General features: G+C 41.7%; 1 protein-coding gene across 5 annotated transcripts in view; it reads left to right on the top strand.

The window, feature by feature from the left end:
• Window positions 1–15,488, top strand: part of MSRB3 (methionine sulfoxide reductase B3) — a 147,309-nt gene that overhangs the window by 29,456 nt on the left and 102,365 nt on the right. For 4 of the 5 annotated variants that reach the window (XM_073327875.2, XM_073327879.1, XM_073327876.2 and 1 more), the window contains one exon: window positions 9,931–10,057. In XM_073327875.2, coding sequence (XP_073183976.1) covers window positions 9,931–10,057 — 127 coding nt within the window. Of the gene's footprint in view, window positions 1–8,530; window positions 8,622–9,930; window positions 10,058–15,488 lie in introns of those variants that run through there. The other variant, XM_073327878.1, reaches the window with a different exon arrangement.

The following is a 15,488-nucleotide window of genomic DNA, read 5'->3' as shown; positions in this document are numbered from 1 at the left end:
TGTTGGGCTTAAATTTGTCAAAACGCTTTTGAAGTTCAACTTTATGGGAACAGCCTACAAACTCCAAGTCTAGGAAATAGATAGAAGCCACAGTGCTTGAGATACCTAAGAAAGAGGTATAAACCTCATTGTTTGGGACATTTAAAATTGGAAATGCCCGAGCACTAGTAAATGTCCTCTAAGGAACAGTCATACATTGGCAGTGAGGTGGAGTGGATGACATTCCAAAAATACGTCTTTTCCATCTCTAAGTTCTGTGATTCCCTGAGCTCAGTTAAGCTTCTACCATAACACTTTCATCTCATTGATTTGTGTACCAGCTTAATGCTTCTAGTTATTTGGGTTTCTCCCACATGACAGCCTTCTTATTCCACTGGAATTGTTGCAGTGTCTCAGAAGGCCCCTGACGCATTCATACTCTACAATACCAGTTAATTTTTGTAAATATGGACATAAATCAGGCCACTTTGGGGCATGGTGGAAGAGGGTAAAGGGGACAAAGAACACAGGGCAGGAAAGGTAAAGGGAGGGTTGCAAAAACTGGAACATGTAGGAGGATCTGCTTCCTTCATATAGCTCACAGAATCATAGAATATCGGGATTGGAAGGGACCTCTGGAGGTCATCTAGTCCAACCCCCTGCTCAAAGCAGGACCAATCCCCAACTAAATCATCCCAGCCAGGGCTTTGTCAAGCCAGGCCTTAAAAACCTCTAAGGAAGGAGATTCCACCACCTCCCTAGGTAACCCATTCCAGTGCTTCACCACCCTCCTAGTGAAAAAGTTTTCCCTAATATCTAACCTAAGCTTCCCCCACTGCAACTTGAGACCATTACTCCTTGTTCTGTCATCTGGTACCACTGAGAACAGTCTAGATCCATCCTCTTTGGAACCCCCTTTCAGGTAGTTGAAAGCAGCTATCAAATCCCCCCTCATTCTTCTCTTCTGCAGACTAAATAATCCCAGTTCCCTCAGCGTCTCCGCATAAGTCATGTGTTCCGGCCCCCTAATCATTTTTGTTGCCCTCCGCTGGACTCTTTCCAATTTTTCCACATCCTTCTTGTAGTGTGGGGCCCAAAACTGGACACAGTACTCCAGATGGACCTCACCAATGTCAAATAGAGGGGAATGATCACGTCCCTCGATCTGCTGGCAATGCCCCAACTTATACAGCCCAAAATGCCATTAGCCTCCTTGGCAACAAGGACACACTATTGACTTATATCCAGCTTCTCATCTACTTTAATCTCTAGGTCCTTTTCTCCAGAACTGCTGCCTAGCCACTCGGTCTCCAGCCTGTAGCAGTGCATAGGATTCTTCCGTCCTAAGTGGAAGACTCTGCATTTGTCCTTGTTGAACCTCATCAGATTTCTTTTGGCCCAATCCTCTAATTTGTCTGGGTTCTTCTGTATCCTATCCCTATCGTCCAACTTGTCTACCACTCCTCCCAGTTTAGTGTCCTCTGCAAACTTGCTGAGGCTGCAATCCATGCCATTCTCCAGATCATTAATGAAGATATTGAACAAAACTGGCCCCAGAACTGACCCTTGTGGTACTTCACTTGATACCAACTGCCAACTTCCCTTGATACCAGAGCCATTGATCACTACCCGTTGAGCCCGACGATCTAGCCAGCTTTCTATCCACCTTATAGTCCATTCATCCGACCCATACTACTTTAACTTGCTGGCAAGAATACTGAGGGAGACCGTGTCAAAAGCTTTGCTAAAGGCAAGGAATAACACAGCCACTGCTTTTCCCTCATCCACAGAGCCAGTTATCTCATCATAGAAGGCAATTAGATTAGTCAGGCATGACTTGCCCTTGGTGAATCCATGCTGACTGTTCCTAATCACTTTCCTGTCCTCGAAGTGCTTCAGAATTGATTCCTTGAGGACCTGCTCCATGGTTTTTCCAGAGACTGAGGTGAGGCTGACTGGCCTATAGTTCCCTGGATCTTCCTCCTTCCCCTTTTTAAAGATGGGCACTCCATTAGCCTTTTTTCAGTCTTTCGGGATCTCCCCCGGTCGCCATGAGCTTTCAAAGATAATGGCCAATGACTCTGCAATCACATCCACCAACTCCTTTAGCACCCTCGGATGCAGTGCATCCGATCCCATGGACTTGTGCTTGTCCAGCTTTTCTAAATAGTCCCGAACCACTTCTTTCTCCACAGAGGTCTGGTCACTTCCTCCCCATGCTGTGCTGCCCAGTGCAGCAGTCTGGGAGCTGACCTTGCTCGTGAAGACAAAGGCAAAAAAAGCATTGAGTACATTTTTCCACATTCTCTAATTCAGTAAGGGGCCCATACTTTCCTTGGCTTTCTTCTTGTTGCTAACATACCTGAAGAAGGCCTTCTTGTTACTCTTAACATCTCTTGCTAGCTGCAACTCCAAGTGTGATTTGGCCTTCTTGATTTCACTCCTGCATGCCTGAGCCATATTTTTATACTCCTCCTTGGTCATTTGTCCAAGCTTCCACTTCTTATCAGTTTCTTTTTTGTATTTAAGATCAGCAAAGATTTCACTGTTAAGCCAAGCTGGTCGTCTGCCATATTTACTATTCTTTCTACACATCGGGATGGTTTGTTCCTGCAACCTCAATAAGGATTCTTTAAAATACAGCCAGCTCTCCTGGACTCCTTTCCCCCTCATGTTATTCTCCCAGGGGATCCTGCCCATCAGTTCCCTGAGGGAGTCAAAGTCTGCTTTTCTGAAGTCCAGGGTCCGTATTCTGCTGCTCTCCTTTCTTCCTTGTGTCAGGATCCTGAACTCGACCATCTCATGGTCACTGCCTCCCAGGTTCCCATCCACTCATATACTATGAGGTGCTTAGTTTTAACAGGCTTGATACATAGGTAGCTGAGTAGGTGACTGAACCAGGGGGAAGGCCAGGAGCCATGATATAAAGCCCCACTCAAGGATGGGGGCTTCATTATGCTAGGTACTGTACACACACAATGAAAAGATAATCCTTTCCCCAAGAATTTACAATCTAATCTTTGTACAGTTAAAGAATAAAGTTTTTAAAATGAAAGGAGAGGAACTGCCTGCAGTCGTGAGGGCTAGAAATTTTTTTTTTAAGAGAGTTGAGATACTTGCGTAATCACAGGATTCCAGTTAGCTGTGGCTTTCAAGAAAACACCTAACATTGCAGGACTCACAAGATAATTATAGTATTGACAACTCATGTGATTTTGTTGTGAGGCTTGAGATTCTTGATATTTTACCTATAGCTCCAGCTCTCTGAACCATAGGCTAATATGAGAGTCTCAGCTCTCATTTTTTAAAAACATATGTTCCTAGCCATCATAGTTGCAGAGCTAACACCTTGTAAAACAAGTGACGCAGCTGTACCCTAAAGACTCAAAATCCAGAAGGCAAATTAAAACAGAACCCCTGCATTTTTTTTAAAACAATTCTCATGATTTTTAAGCCATACTCCTGGTTCTGGGGACCTGATTCATGATTTTTGAACATTTGGAATTGACCATACTGAAGTAGTGAGAGTTGACAACACTGCAGTGTCCTCTTTTGGCATCAAAATCCAAAAAGTAAGGTTTTCCTGAAGCTATTGTTTGGGTTTATAATACAAACAAATGGCTTCCAGATCCCACCTAATGATTTAGTAAGGCAATGCAGGAGCTAGTGGAATTTGTGATTTACTGTAGTTATATGGTTAACAAGATAGAACATGGGCACTATGTTTGGAGATGAGAGCCAATCTAACAAAAGACTGCTTAAACACCAAGAGGGAGATACACACCCCTGCTCTGGCCCCTTTGCACTAGGTCAAAGGGGCCCTAAAACTAGGGTTGATAGGCATCTGGTTTTTGACTGGAACCCCCAATTGAAAAGGTACCCTGGTGGCACTGGTCAGCACCGCTGACCGGGCCGTTAAAAATCCAGTTGGTGGCACAGCGGGACTAAGGCAGGCTCCCTGCCTGTTGTGGCTCCGCGCGGCTCCTGGAAGCAGCGGCATATCCCCATTCCGGCTCCTAGGTGTAGGAGCAGCCAGGGGGCTCCACATGCTGCCTCTGCCACAAGCACCAGCTCCACAGCTCCCATTGGCCAGGAACCCCGGGGGTGGCGCCCGTGGACAGGGCAGTGCGCAGAGCTGCCTGGCACTGCCTCCACGTAGGAACCAGAGGGGGAACATGCCGCTGCTTCTGGGAGCCGCCTGAGGTAAGCGCCGCCCAGAGCCTACACCCCGATCCCCTCCCATGCCCCTGCCCCAGCCCTGATCCCCCTCCCATCCTCCAAATCCCTCCGTCCAAGTCCGGAGCACCCTCCTGCACCCCAAGCTCCTCATGCCCAGCCCCACACCAGAGCCCTCACCACCTCACGCACCCCAACCCCCTGAGCCAGCCCAGTGAAAATGAGCGAGCGAGTGAGTGAGGGTGGGGGAAAGTGAGGGGGGGGTGGAGTAAGCAGGGGGTGGGGCTGGGTAGTGGCCTCGGAGGAGGGGTGGGGCAGGGCACGGGTGTTCGGTTTTGTGTGAGTAGAAAGTTGGCAACCCTACCTAAAACCCTGGTTCCAGTTGGGAGAGAAGCCTTAGTGTAAGGGATTTGTTGAGTGCATAGCTGGGGCAGGAGGGGTATGTCGGGGGTGCAGCTGTACACAGCACCGCAGAATCTGCACAGTGCTGCAGTCCATCGGGCAGCCCTGGGAGGCTGCTATAACTTAGAAAGGCCCCCCTGAGCTGCCTGTATTATGCTGGAGGGGTCTCTTCTGTCCCCAGAACAGTCCAAGACTGGGAGGGTGCAAAGGTGGCTTAAAACCATTTTACTCACCATCTCCCTGGGCTAAGCATTCTGTGCTGCACCCCTTAGAGAAGTGGTTCTCAACCATGGATACGCATACCCCGGGGGGGGGGGTATGCAGAGGTCTTCCAGGGGGTACGTCAACTCATCTAGATATTTGTCTAGTTTTACAACAGGCTACATAACAAACACTAGTGAAGTCGATACAAACTAAAATTTCATACAGACAAAATGAGAATGTGCGCAATTTTTCAGTAGTCGTGTGCTGTGACACTTTTTTGTATTTTTATGTCTGCTTTGGTAAGTAAGTAGTTTTTAAGTGAGGTGAAACTTGGGTTATGCAAGACAAATCAGACTCCTGAAAGGGGTACAGTAGTCTGGAAAGGTTGAGAGCCACTGCTCTAGAGGCACAGCATAAAATCTCTCCCCAAGAATGGTAATTGGCATTGAAGATACTGGAACAGTGGTTTCCTCCTAAGTTCCTTATAGTGGCCTGACGACTTATTTTAGAAATCCAAGTTGCAGGTCTGATTCTGAACCTATGAAGTCTATGGCAAAGTAGAAACAAAGATTTAACTGATATCCAGATACGTTACCACTATCAGAGGTGGATTAAGTTTTCATGGGGCCCTGGGCCAGAGCAAATTGTCATCCCTTCCGTCTGCAGCCCCGCCCCCCTTTCTGCCCCTGCGGCCCTGCCCGTTCTGCCCCTTCCCCTGCTGCCCCGCCCCATTCCACACACGGTCAGCCCCATTCTGCCCGCCCCCACATTGTGGCTCTGTAACCTTGCTCCTTTCTGTAGCCCCAAGACGGGAGAAAGCTCTGTCCCCACTCCCTCTGACATGGCCCCGTGCTGCAGCGGAGAGTAAGAGCTCCCCCAGCCCTGAGGCCACAGCAGGGAGCCAGAGCTCCTCCAGCCCCGGGGCCATAAGCGTAGTTTGACTGCTATGTTTGAGGGGGCAAAGTGTGCCCATGCACATGTCACGCTGAAGCCAGTCCCCTTGGTTCACTGCCCAGTCCCCTCTCTCCTCCCATCTACAGCAGTACCTGGGCTGCCAGTGGGGGGTGGGAGGGACAGGACGGCATAACGGGGGAGCCCCAGCTGCTGCTGGAGACCACTCCGGCACTAGCTGTTGCAGCGATGTCCCTGCTCTGTTGCTGCTGTGGTTGCCTTCCTCTTGGGGCTGCTGCTGCCCAGGGAATGCCACATGCTGGGCTGCTGCTTCCGCCCACCCCACCCATTCCCATATCTCCTTCTCCTCCTCCTCCCCCTTCCTCTCCCTTTCTCCTGCCCCCTCCCCCCCCTTTCTTTTGCTCCCTCTCCCCCTCCCCGGGCATCAGGGTTGTAGAGGCAACCGGTGGACACTAGGACCCAGGAGGCGGTGTCCAGCTGCTGAGGCAGGATCCAGAGTGCAGGGGAAAAGCTGTTCAGTCCTGCTCCGTCTGCTCCCCGTGAGCCGAAACATGACAGAAAGGAGGTCAGGGCACGGGGGTGCCTATTTTTCCAGGGCCCTTCAATTGGCCGGGGCCCCTGGGCACGGGCCCTGTCCGCCCAGTGGTAATCCACCACTGACCAATGTTCCCCTTCAAACTACACACTCTCTTACTCTTGCTTGGAAATAACAGGGCAGGAATGTACAGCAGCTTCTTAGGCACATTTATCTTGCATTAGCTTATGCTAAAAATTATCTCTCTTGACTGTATCTTTCTTCCCTCCACCCCCCTTTGCATGTCATTTGTCAGCTTACATTGTAAATTCTGTGTGGCAGGGACTGTGGCTTCGTGTGTGTCTGCACAACACCTAGCTCAGGGGGGCCCTGGTGCGGCTTCAACTAATAGGAACTGCTGCAGTACAAGTAATAGAAATAGCGCTTAAACTTCAAAAGAGAGAAGAAAGCCTTCTGCTGCAGTGTTTTTTTTATGAATGCTAGTTCAGTTTTATTGGGTTTTGTAGAATTATAGCCTTACATCCTTTGTAGATACCTGGGACCAATAGCAACAATTTAGTGAACACTGGCTTTTTCAGGAGATCAGGGTCTGTCTAGTTCGAAATCTTTGGGGTTTTTAAAGAGTTTTTCAGCAGTTTACACTTTGGGGAGTTGCAGTCCTGTTTACTTGTAACAAAAGAGGAAAACCTAGCTTGTGCTGCAGCGGCAAACAGCCTCAGGTTGTTAAGAAACAAATCTATGAAACAAGCAGAGGGAAGGAACAACAGGAAAAATGAACCATGAGGAAAGTATAAAGAGAGGAGACTAACTTTTCTCCCTCCTTTCCCCTCGCAAACAGATGTGCCAGCTCCTCTGTCATCCAATGCGAGGTATCTATGTAAAGAATAGTGAACAGAGGATAAAAAGTGTGAAAAAAACACAAATGACGATGATCTTTTAGAAAGTGTGAAATTAAGTATTTTTATTTTTCTATCTTCTATTTCTCAGTGCAACAATGTTCGGGAATATTGTATTTCTAACTGGCTGCAATGGAAAATCTCTGGTAAACTACATATCAGACATGATATGGGCAGCTTCTGGTATGGGCTATCACATCTTGGCCTACAGAAACTGATGTCTGACACCAAGGTCTCCAAAATAACTGAGAGTTTTCTCAGCAGATTACTTTTAATAAACTAGGAGTACTATTTTGTGAATTTCTTATGAGCCAAGCCTACCTAAAATAATATCTACAGGAAACAAAGTTCCCATTAAAGGTAGTGGCAGTTTTGACTGAGAAATGAGCGCAGGACTGGGATTTGAATGATGTAAATGCAGATATTAGGAACTAGATACGAGTCTTACTCTTTGAATTACAGCTTGTATTGCGGTAGCACCCACAGTTGGCTAGATGCTGTCCACATCCACGCAGGCGGACACAGTCTCTGCCCTGAGGAGTTTGCATAACATCGCCTTTTAGTTTTGTAATCAGTTTTTACAGAAGCCAGTTGACTTCATTGACAAATTTTGCATGCAAATCAGTGGTATCTTATCGCCCTAAGGATTGCATCTGTTAAACTGATGTACATTTTCAGTATGAATTATTCTAACAAGAGACCGATCAGTGATTAAATGGAGAACGCTCTGCCAACAGCCCCCTTTATACCAATGGGAGCTCCAGCTCTTGGGTCTCCACTGACCACATCTGTGGTGATGTGGCCTGGGAAGACATGTGGTCTCTCAGAGAAGTAACAAAATCCTGTTTGTTTACACTTGAAATCATACAGAGATGTTGTTCTCCTTTTCACTCCCTCCCTCCTACTTCCAAATTCACTCATGAGTCAAAGGAAGTATTTCAGCCTTAGTGCTAAAACTTGGCAGATATTAAACATTTCACCTTGCTTGTGTGACTGTGCCATGTAATAGATACAATTGCTGTATAGGGGCATAAGATCATTGATGGAAAGCAAGCCATACCCTTTGTCCATCTTGCTGTATGAAGTTCTTTTTAACACTTTCAGAGTCCATTAACTAACCTTAGCAACACAGCTATATCTTTGCTAACTGAATGATTTTTTTTCCTTAAAGATCTTTTTGCCACAATAACCACTAGATGGTGCTCTCCTATTTAGATAATAGTAAAAACAGTATTAACTATAAGTCATCCAGTAAGAGCATGTTGGAGACCCCCTACTCTTGGGGCACCCAGCTTTTTAATTGTAGAATACATCTTTGTTCTTTGCCTGACCTGCAGAGTGACATCACTGCCTTTCTTCCTGTTGCACTGTAGCTGCCTGACTCACAGGCTTTGACACAAGCCAGATGGCTGCGATTGGTAGGCGCACAGGCTGCCTGGTACTGCAGTTGATGAAACAGAATAGGAAGACGTTTTATGATCAGTTGCGGGAGCACAATAAGACTGCAGCTTTGCTAGGTAATTACATTTTCACTGCACACTTTACTTCTCACAGTGAAGGTCACTAGAAAAAAATACATTTTTATTCGTAGTGCTTATTATGTATAGATCTTTGATCTTTTATTAGTCAGTAGTCTGCTCTGGAGGATTTTTTTAACCAGTTCTGCAGTCACTCGTGAAAATGACATGTTTATTTATGTTTAATGGTTCTTTCGAGCTGTTCGTGGTGTGGCACTTACCTTCCTTCTCTCTTTTGTCTCCATTTAGTAACATAAAAATGTTTTGGTTTTGTAGTGAGTTTAGTTTGGAGAAGTCAGAGTTCAGGCATGTTAATGCAAGCAGATTTCTGTCAGATATACTCCAGAGTGATGTGATAATATATATTACTGTTTATTATGTGTTTGTTCTTCAGGGGTCAGAAGAGATCATGCACAGACTTCTCTTCTGGTTCAGGAAATGTACAAGAGAAAATCATTCCTGAATACATTTCTGGGCATTTCCATTCTGTAACCATTTTTAAAAAACGTGTCTTGGAAGAGGTTGAGAGTGGTGCATTGTTGTTCAAATCATTAACCATGAGGGGCCTAATCCTGCTCCCACTGAAATCAACGAGAATTTCACTATTGACTTCAGTGAGGGTGGGTTTGAATCCCAGGTGCCAGTTACTGCAGTAATCTTCTGAAGCAGACTGCAGCTATGAATGACTATCCTATGAGGCAGCTGCATTTCATCCTTCCTATTGTGAGGTAAACAAAACAATCACCATAGTCACATGTTGCATCTTACAAACTAAAAAATCCCCACTGCCATATCCCTCTCTTCTGTATTGGTGCCAGCTGGAAAATTGCTTGAATGTATCCCTTGGAGAATTTAAGATCTAAATGATCTTTATTTAAAGAAATGATTGTCCCATTATTTTTTCTGGTAACTGGAAAATTTATTTGTTAAAATAAAGTTTGGCTTTGTTTAACCAGCCAGCCAACTGAACAGGTTTTCATAATGGTTGGTTACCAACATTCACCACGTAGACATGTGTTTTTAGTAAATTTTTAATTGCAAATTTGGGTTGCCCTGCATTGCACGACATTAAGATTCCCCCCCCGCCTGGTAACTAACAAAGACTTGCAGCATTGTATGCTATGTATTCTAATTAACAAATAAGCTTACAGAAGAAGGCAAAAAGGGGCTAAACGAACTAATAAATGTGCATTCAGAATTCCGTAGTCCTATGTTTTCTTTTCAGATAGAATCATAACCCATCAGGTTTGCTATGAATGTATCTAACATTTTTGATGTTTTCATCTTTTTTTTTTTTTTCCCTACTCAGCTCTTGCCCCTGTTCTTTGCCTCTGGTTTTGTTGGTGAGGATATCACAGTGATGTCTGCATTCAACCTGCTGCATTTGGTGACAAAGAGCCAGCCAGTGGCCCTGCGAGCCTGTGGGCTTCCCTCAGGTTGAATGGGTGCTGCTTGTTGTGTCATGCATATTGAGGGCCCTTTTAGGAATGGGTGTCTCTGCTGCAGGAAATGATACACTATGGTTTACTAAATTTAGTTGCAATTTATTAGAGTTCTCTGTTGAAGCCGGAAGTTTGTAATAAATCACTGCTTTGCTTTTAGTGTGTTCATAGCCCAGATTTTAGAATGCTTTGGAAACATTGTCCAGCTTCCTTGCCCAGTATATTACCATATCTCAAATTTGATAGCATCTTCCTGTCCCCTGACACAGACTATACAGTTAACTTGAAAATCACAGTTGTATTACATATTACACACGGTTTTAATAAGAAATTGCTTAGCAGCATTTAATATATGAAATATTGTAATTTAATAAGTCTCTTAGGAAAATGTTTTACAAATACTGTTCAAGTGCATTGAAATCTTTTTCACCATTTATTCCTTTGTGTGTGTGAAATTTTTATTGTAAATTTACTTTTAATAATCGTGCACAGAAAGGTTCATGCAGAAAGTGATGTGAGCTGTAATGTAATTTTCTTTCCCTCACAATGTGTACTTTCGTTGTGTTACAATAGTTCAAACAAACCAAAATGCTCCATCACAGCTGCTTTTTTTTAGAAAAAACATCCACCTTTTAAAAAAAATTTAAAGAGGAATAACTACACTTCATGTGTAATGCCCCGCTCCTGAATTGGGATTTGCAAAGGCAGCTGTTGGGGCATGAGGGCCCATCCATGTGAATCTGACTGCAAGACCTTTGTCTAAATGTTTAATATCTGCATTTAAACAGTAACATATGTAATATCTTTATAAGATACCAAATCTGACTATTTGACAGGAAATGACAACTTTAGTGGGTTAATTTTTAGAGTTCAAAGGCTATCTGGAATTATTTTTTTAAAAAGTCAAAATAAAAACTAAGATGCAGCTGTAAATAATCACTGATTGAAACCCCAAGTAACCTTCCAATCTGGGCATTTGTTATGCACCCATCGCCACTGAATATAGGCACAAAATACAACAACCAAAGCATCATTGCTGTTTGCTAATATAATTTCAGAGCAGCATATTGCATATGAAAGAAGTGTCATAAATGCCTTCGGTGATCAGACACAACAGTTAAGCTTAATTGATTTTTCTAGAGCTGTTTTATTTGAACTATCAAAACTGAGCCCCAGTTTTGTGGCATAGGAGTCTATTTTCCTTTCCATAACTCCCATTAACCTAAACAGGAGTTACAGTCCATCTTGATAAGGAGACAATAGACCCCATTGTGTTAGCCTGATCTTTGCTTCCAATTATATGTGCTGCTGACTCAAGCTTCAAATCCTAAAAACAGAGGACAAGCAAATTTCCTAACTTTTTGTGCACTTTTGATGTGAGCTCACACTAGTGAGACCTTAAAATGAGGCATTTACAGCTTTCCTGTTCATTTTGTGCCTATTCTAACAAGCAGATCCCAAGCAGATCTCAAAGCTGGTCTGTTAGGAACAGAATCTGACAGAAGTATTTCTGGTGCATACTTGCTCATAAATCATTACATTAACCATTTTGTCACCTGCGTCACTGGCATAATCCAATATCCACATGTTTTATTATAACTTTTATATCTTTGCAATTATTTCTGTTTGTATGATCCATAGCTACCCAAACTTTAACAGATCAGTTACAGTGACTACTTTATAGATGTATATTATAAAACAAAATTCATCCACTGATAGCAGAATAAAGTATAACTGCATATTTCATGTGTTCTAAGAGGAAACTAAATTTCCTAGACACTTTTATAAATTAATGTTGGCTAATTTTGTCTTCAATTTGTGTATGTGTAGTAGAGGTGGGGAACAGAAGTAAATGGTGAAGGGTGCATCATATAAATGCAAGAGTAAGTCCTAGAAGTAATATTTGCATAAATGCAACAGTCCAACTGGATCTTGAGTTTACCTTCAAAGACAGAGAAGTGCCCTGTTTTCTTTAGAATTACAAGCATTTTATGAAAATTATTTTCTTGTGCTCCCCCCAATCATATTCTGTACAAAATGTATAATGTAAGACTCTATTACTTTGTGCTGTGACCACATCAAGTCTCAAGGTAAGCAGGATTAGATCTACTTTTAGTTGGATAGAAATTTTCAAAGAAAATCCAGGTGGTACAAGAAGTGGTTTAGGAGGCATAATTTCACATGCATCACTTAATGAACCAATGCCACCAAATAATTTTAGGGAGCGGTGTGCTGACAAAGGTTCCATCTTTCAAATGAGGCATAAAACCAAGGCTCTAGCCTTGTTAAACTATCTTGTAGTTGGTAAACTGGGATTACTCACATCAATAAAGTTCCACACTTATAATATTTGCTGGATTGGGCACAATAATGTAATTTTTATACCCATTTTAATTTTCTGGATGATACCCAGAATCAGCTGTTGCCTTTTATGAATAAGTGCTTCAATCCAAATATGTAATCTATATACTGCCCCTAACCTTTGCTTGTGCTATAAAATGGAGTTCATATATACTGTCATTTATAGATTAGGACCAAATGAAATCTTTTTTGCTTTTTAAAACAAATACATTCAATTTAATTTCAGAATAGTACATGCATTAATTTTTAGAACATCTGCTTTTTATTTTGAGTAATTCTTCCCGATCCAAAAATCTTCAGTACATTGTAACTTTTGTCTTGTCTTCTGACCATTCTGAAGTTTATGGATACACACTGAGTTATGTTATGAACTGTATACCTTTCATATCACTATTATTATTATTGTTAATTTGATGGAAGGTTTGTTTGCATTTTTAATATCCACATATTAATGCCTGAGGTATAAATGCATTCTTCTAACTATACAAAATAATAGGATTAAATCTGATTTATAGTGAACAGGGAAGAAATAGCTAAAATGTACCCCAGTGCTCCAAACTTCCAGTAGATGGCACTAATCATATATTCTTTTGCATAAATAGAACAGAATGAAAAGTTTCCACTTTAGAAATCATTCATATATAAGTACAATCTGAGAATTTAGTTTAAAGTGTGTGTAAACTATCATAAGAAAAGCATGAGCATTATGAAAAACCACCCAAGTTTGGGCTTATACACAAACTTCATTCATATAATGTTAGAGGTTTCCTCATTTCCAGTAACAGTTGCAATTCCATTATACTTTCACATGATTTAAAATAAACTGACACTGTTTGGCCTTGATCCGGTGTACTCCACGTCCAGTGAAATGTAGGAGATGGTCAGCATCTCTCAAGATTGGGTTAATAAGGAAATAGATCTGGTTTGAAATCTTTTAAGATAAGAACAAATTTTCCTTTGGCTACTTTAATGCATACCAGCAAGTCACGGGTCCAAGCAGTAATGATGCATATTCCATATACATACGTTTTCTGTAGCAGAGCACCAAGTTATAAAGAAAAATCTTACTTTGCTTTGCTGTGTCTTTGAATTATTATGGGCTCTCATTCCTTTTAAAAAGTGTCCTTTCTTTTTTTTTTTTTAACACTTTGAATGTTGTGCTGCTTGCATCACATTTTTTTGCATGAGATAGAAATCTGGTTTTCTGCTGCTGTAGATCAGGAAAGATTACAGTATTTGTAAAAATTAAGTAAAACTAATGATACAAAATTCTAGAGAGCTTGGGTATGCTTATGTGCACATTTTTGCATAGGTGTATGAAATAATAAAGACTTAAATTATAATTCAGTTGTTGTGCAGTGTTTAATTACTAGAATGATTAAAATAGTACTGGCAAACCACACTTTTCTAGGATACGGTTGTTGTATTACAATACATCTGTATGAAAAGGGTGCTGGGCATATGGTGTAAGTCTCTTTTATTAAATATATGTAGTATGTTTTTTCATAACACCTTTTATTAAATCTCAATTACTTGAAAATTAATTGGAAATATAAGTAAAATATACTGAATAGATAATCAAAATTGGACTGTTTGCAGTAATCCATTAACATGAAGGATTACATGTGGGGCAGCTCTTGCAAACATGAGTAATTCACCTGTGTGAACCACGTGAACTCAGGGACTACTCATGTCAGTTAAATTAACTCTCACACACAGTTTTTGCAAAATCTGGCTTTTATAACGGAAGTTCTGAAACCTTGAGTCAACCATGCCCCCCCCCCCACTCACCTGCGCATCCACCAAAATTGTAATCACTGTTAGATTTTATACAGAATGTGTATATATTGTGTAACTTAAATATGTCTAAATGTATCTGTTGTATATGTGTACATATGATTTTCATATATGCTGTAACTTTCCCGTAGTTTCTCTTTGTATGTTACCAAGGATGTCATATAGCAGATGTCTCTTCATGTGGTTTGAAAAAAAATATTAGTGAGAGAGAGAATATATACTAACTTTAGAAACACCCACTGATACGCCTATGGTTAAGTGCCTGTCAGTGTTTTCGTTATAAATTCCTTTTTTGTGGGGTTTATAACTTACTTGCTCTGAGCTTAAATTTGTCATACAAGGTCTGAGATATGTGTGCTTTTGTCCCCTCTCCAGACAGTATTTTAAAAGAGCGAGAGAGAGAGAAGAAAATTCACTGTTTTTTGAAGATTTAAATACATTTATTCTTCTATAATCAAAATATTGTTTTTATCTGAAATACAATTTTTCATGTTGCTAGTTCATTAGTTTGCCAGGATATAGAGAATTACCTAAGTGTTGAAGATGAAAAGTACTATGTAAGTGCCACAGTAAATAATATGTTAATGCATTTATATATACTTAACGTAAAAATGGTGCTTTCAGTTGTCGCTTATAGAGACTTAGTACCTTTCTTCAAGATTTTTATTGTGTCTATCCTAGTGACATCATAATAGCACCCTGTTACAACCTGACATGGTATGTTGTTGTCATATCTATGTAATGGCTCTAAAGGAAGAAGACACACCTATATGAGGTAAAAAATCACCTTTGTAAAGGTGCCTGAATGGAAATTTACCCAGATATTTTGATCATTTAGGAAACTAATGTATCGTTTACTACTATTTAAATCTGCAATTGTTTAAATATTGTACATTTGTATATGTGCAATGTAAAAGGTTTTGTTCAATATTATTTGTTCATTCTTTAGTATCAAAGAGAATGAAATTTATTCATAAAATTGGTTGGTTTGAGTAACATTTATATTATGTCTTATACTTGCAAAAATTGGAATTTGTATAAAAGGCTGAAATTCCTTCCTTAGCACCCTCTTCTCTGCCCCATATTAGAAGTAACCAACAGGGAACGCTGGAGCTACACAATATAGGCATATCATGTTAAGTCACTGGTGTCCACCCCTCTTTTTTCAGTTGGATCCCTGCACCCTTGCAAGAAATTGATGGACAGGCAGTCTTGATTCCCGCAATGCTCTGTCCAGGCATTGTTGCCAGGGCCTTCCATTTTCTGT

Source organism: Lepidochelys kempii, chromosome 1 (assembly GCF_965140285.1).
Source record: "Lepidochelys kempii isolate rLepKem1 chromosome 1, rLepKem1.hap1, whole genome shotgun sequence".
In the NCBI taxonomy this organism is placed as follows: domain Eukaryota; kingdom Metazoa; phylum Chordata; order Testudines; family Cheloniidae; genus Lepidochelys; species Lepidochelys kempii.
The sequence above is the reverse complement of the archived record's forward strand: the minus strand, read 5'-3'. Positions and strand labels throughout refer to the sequence as shown.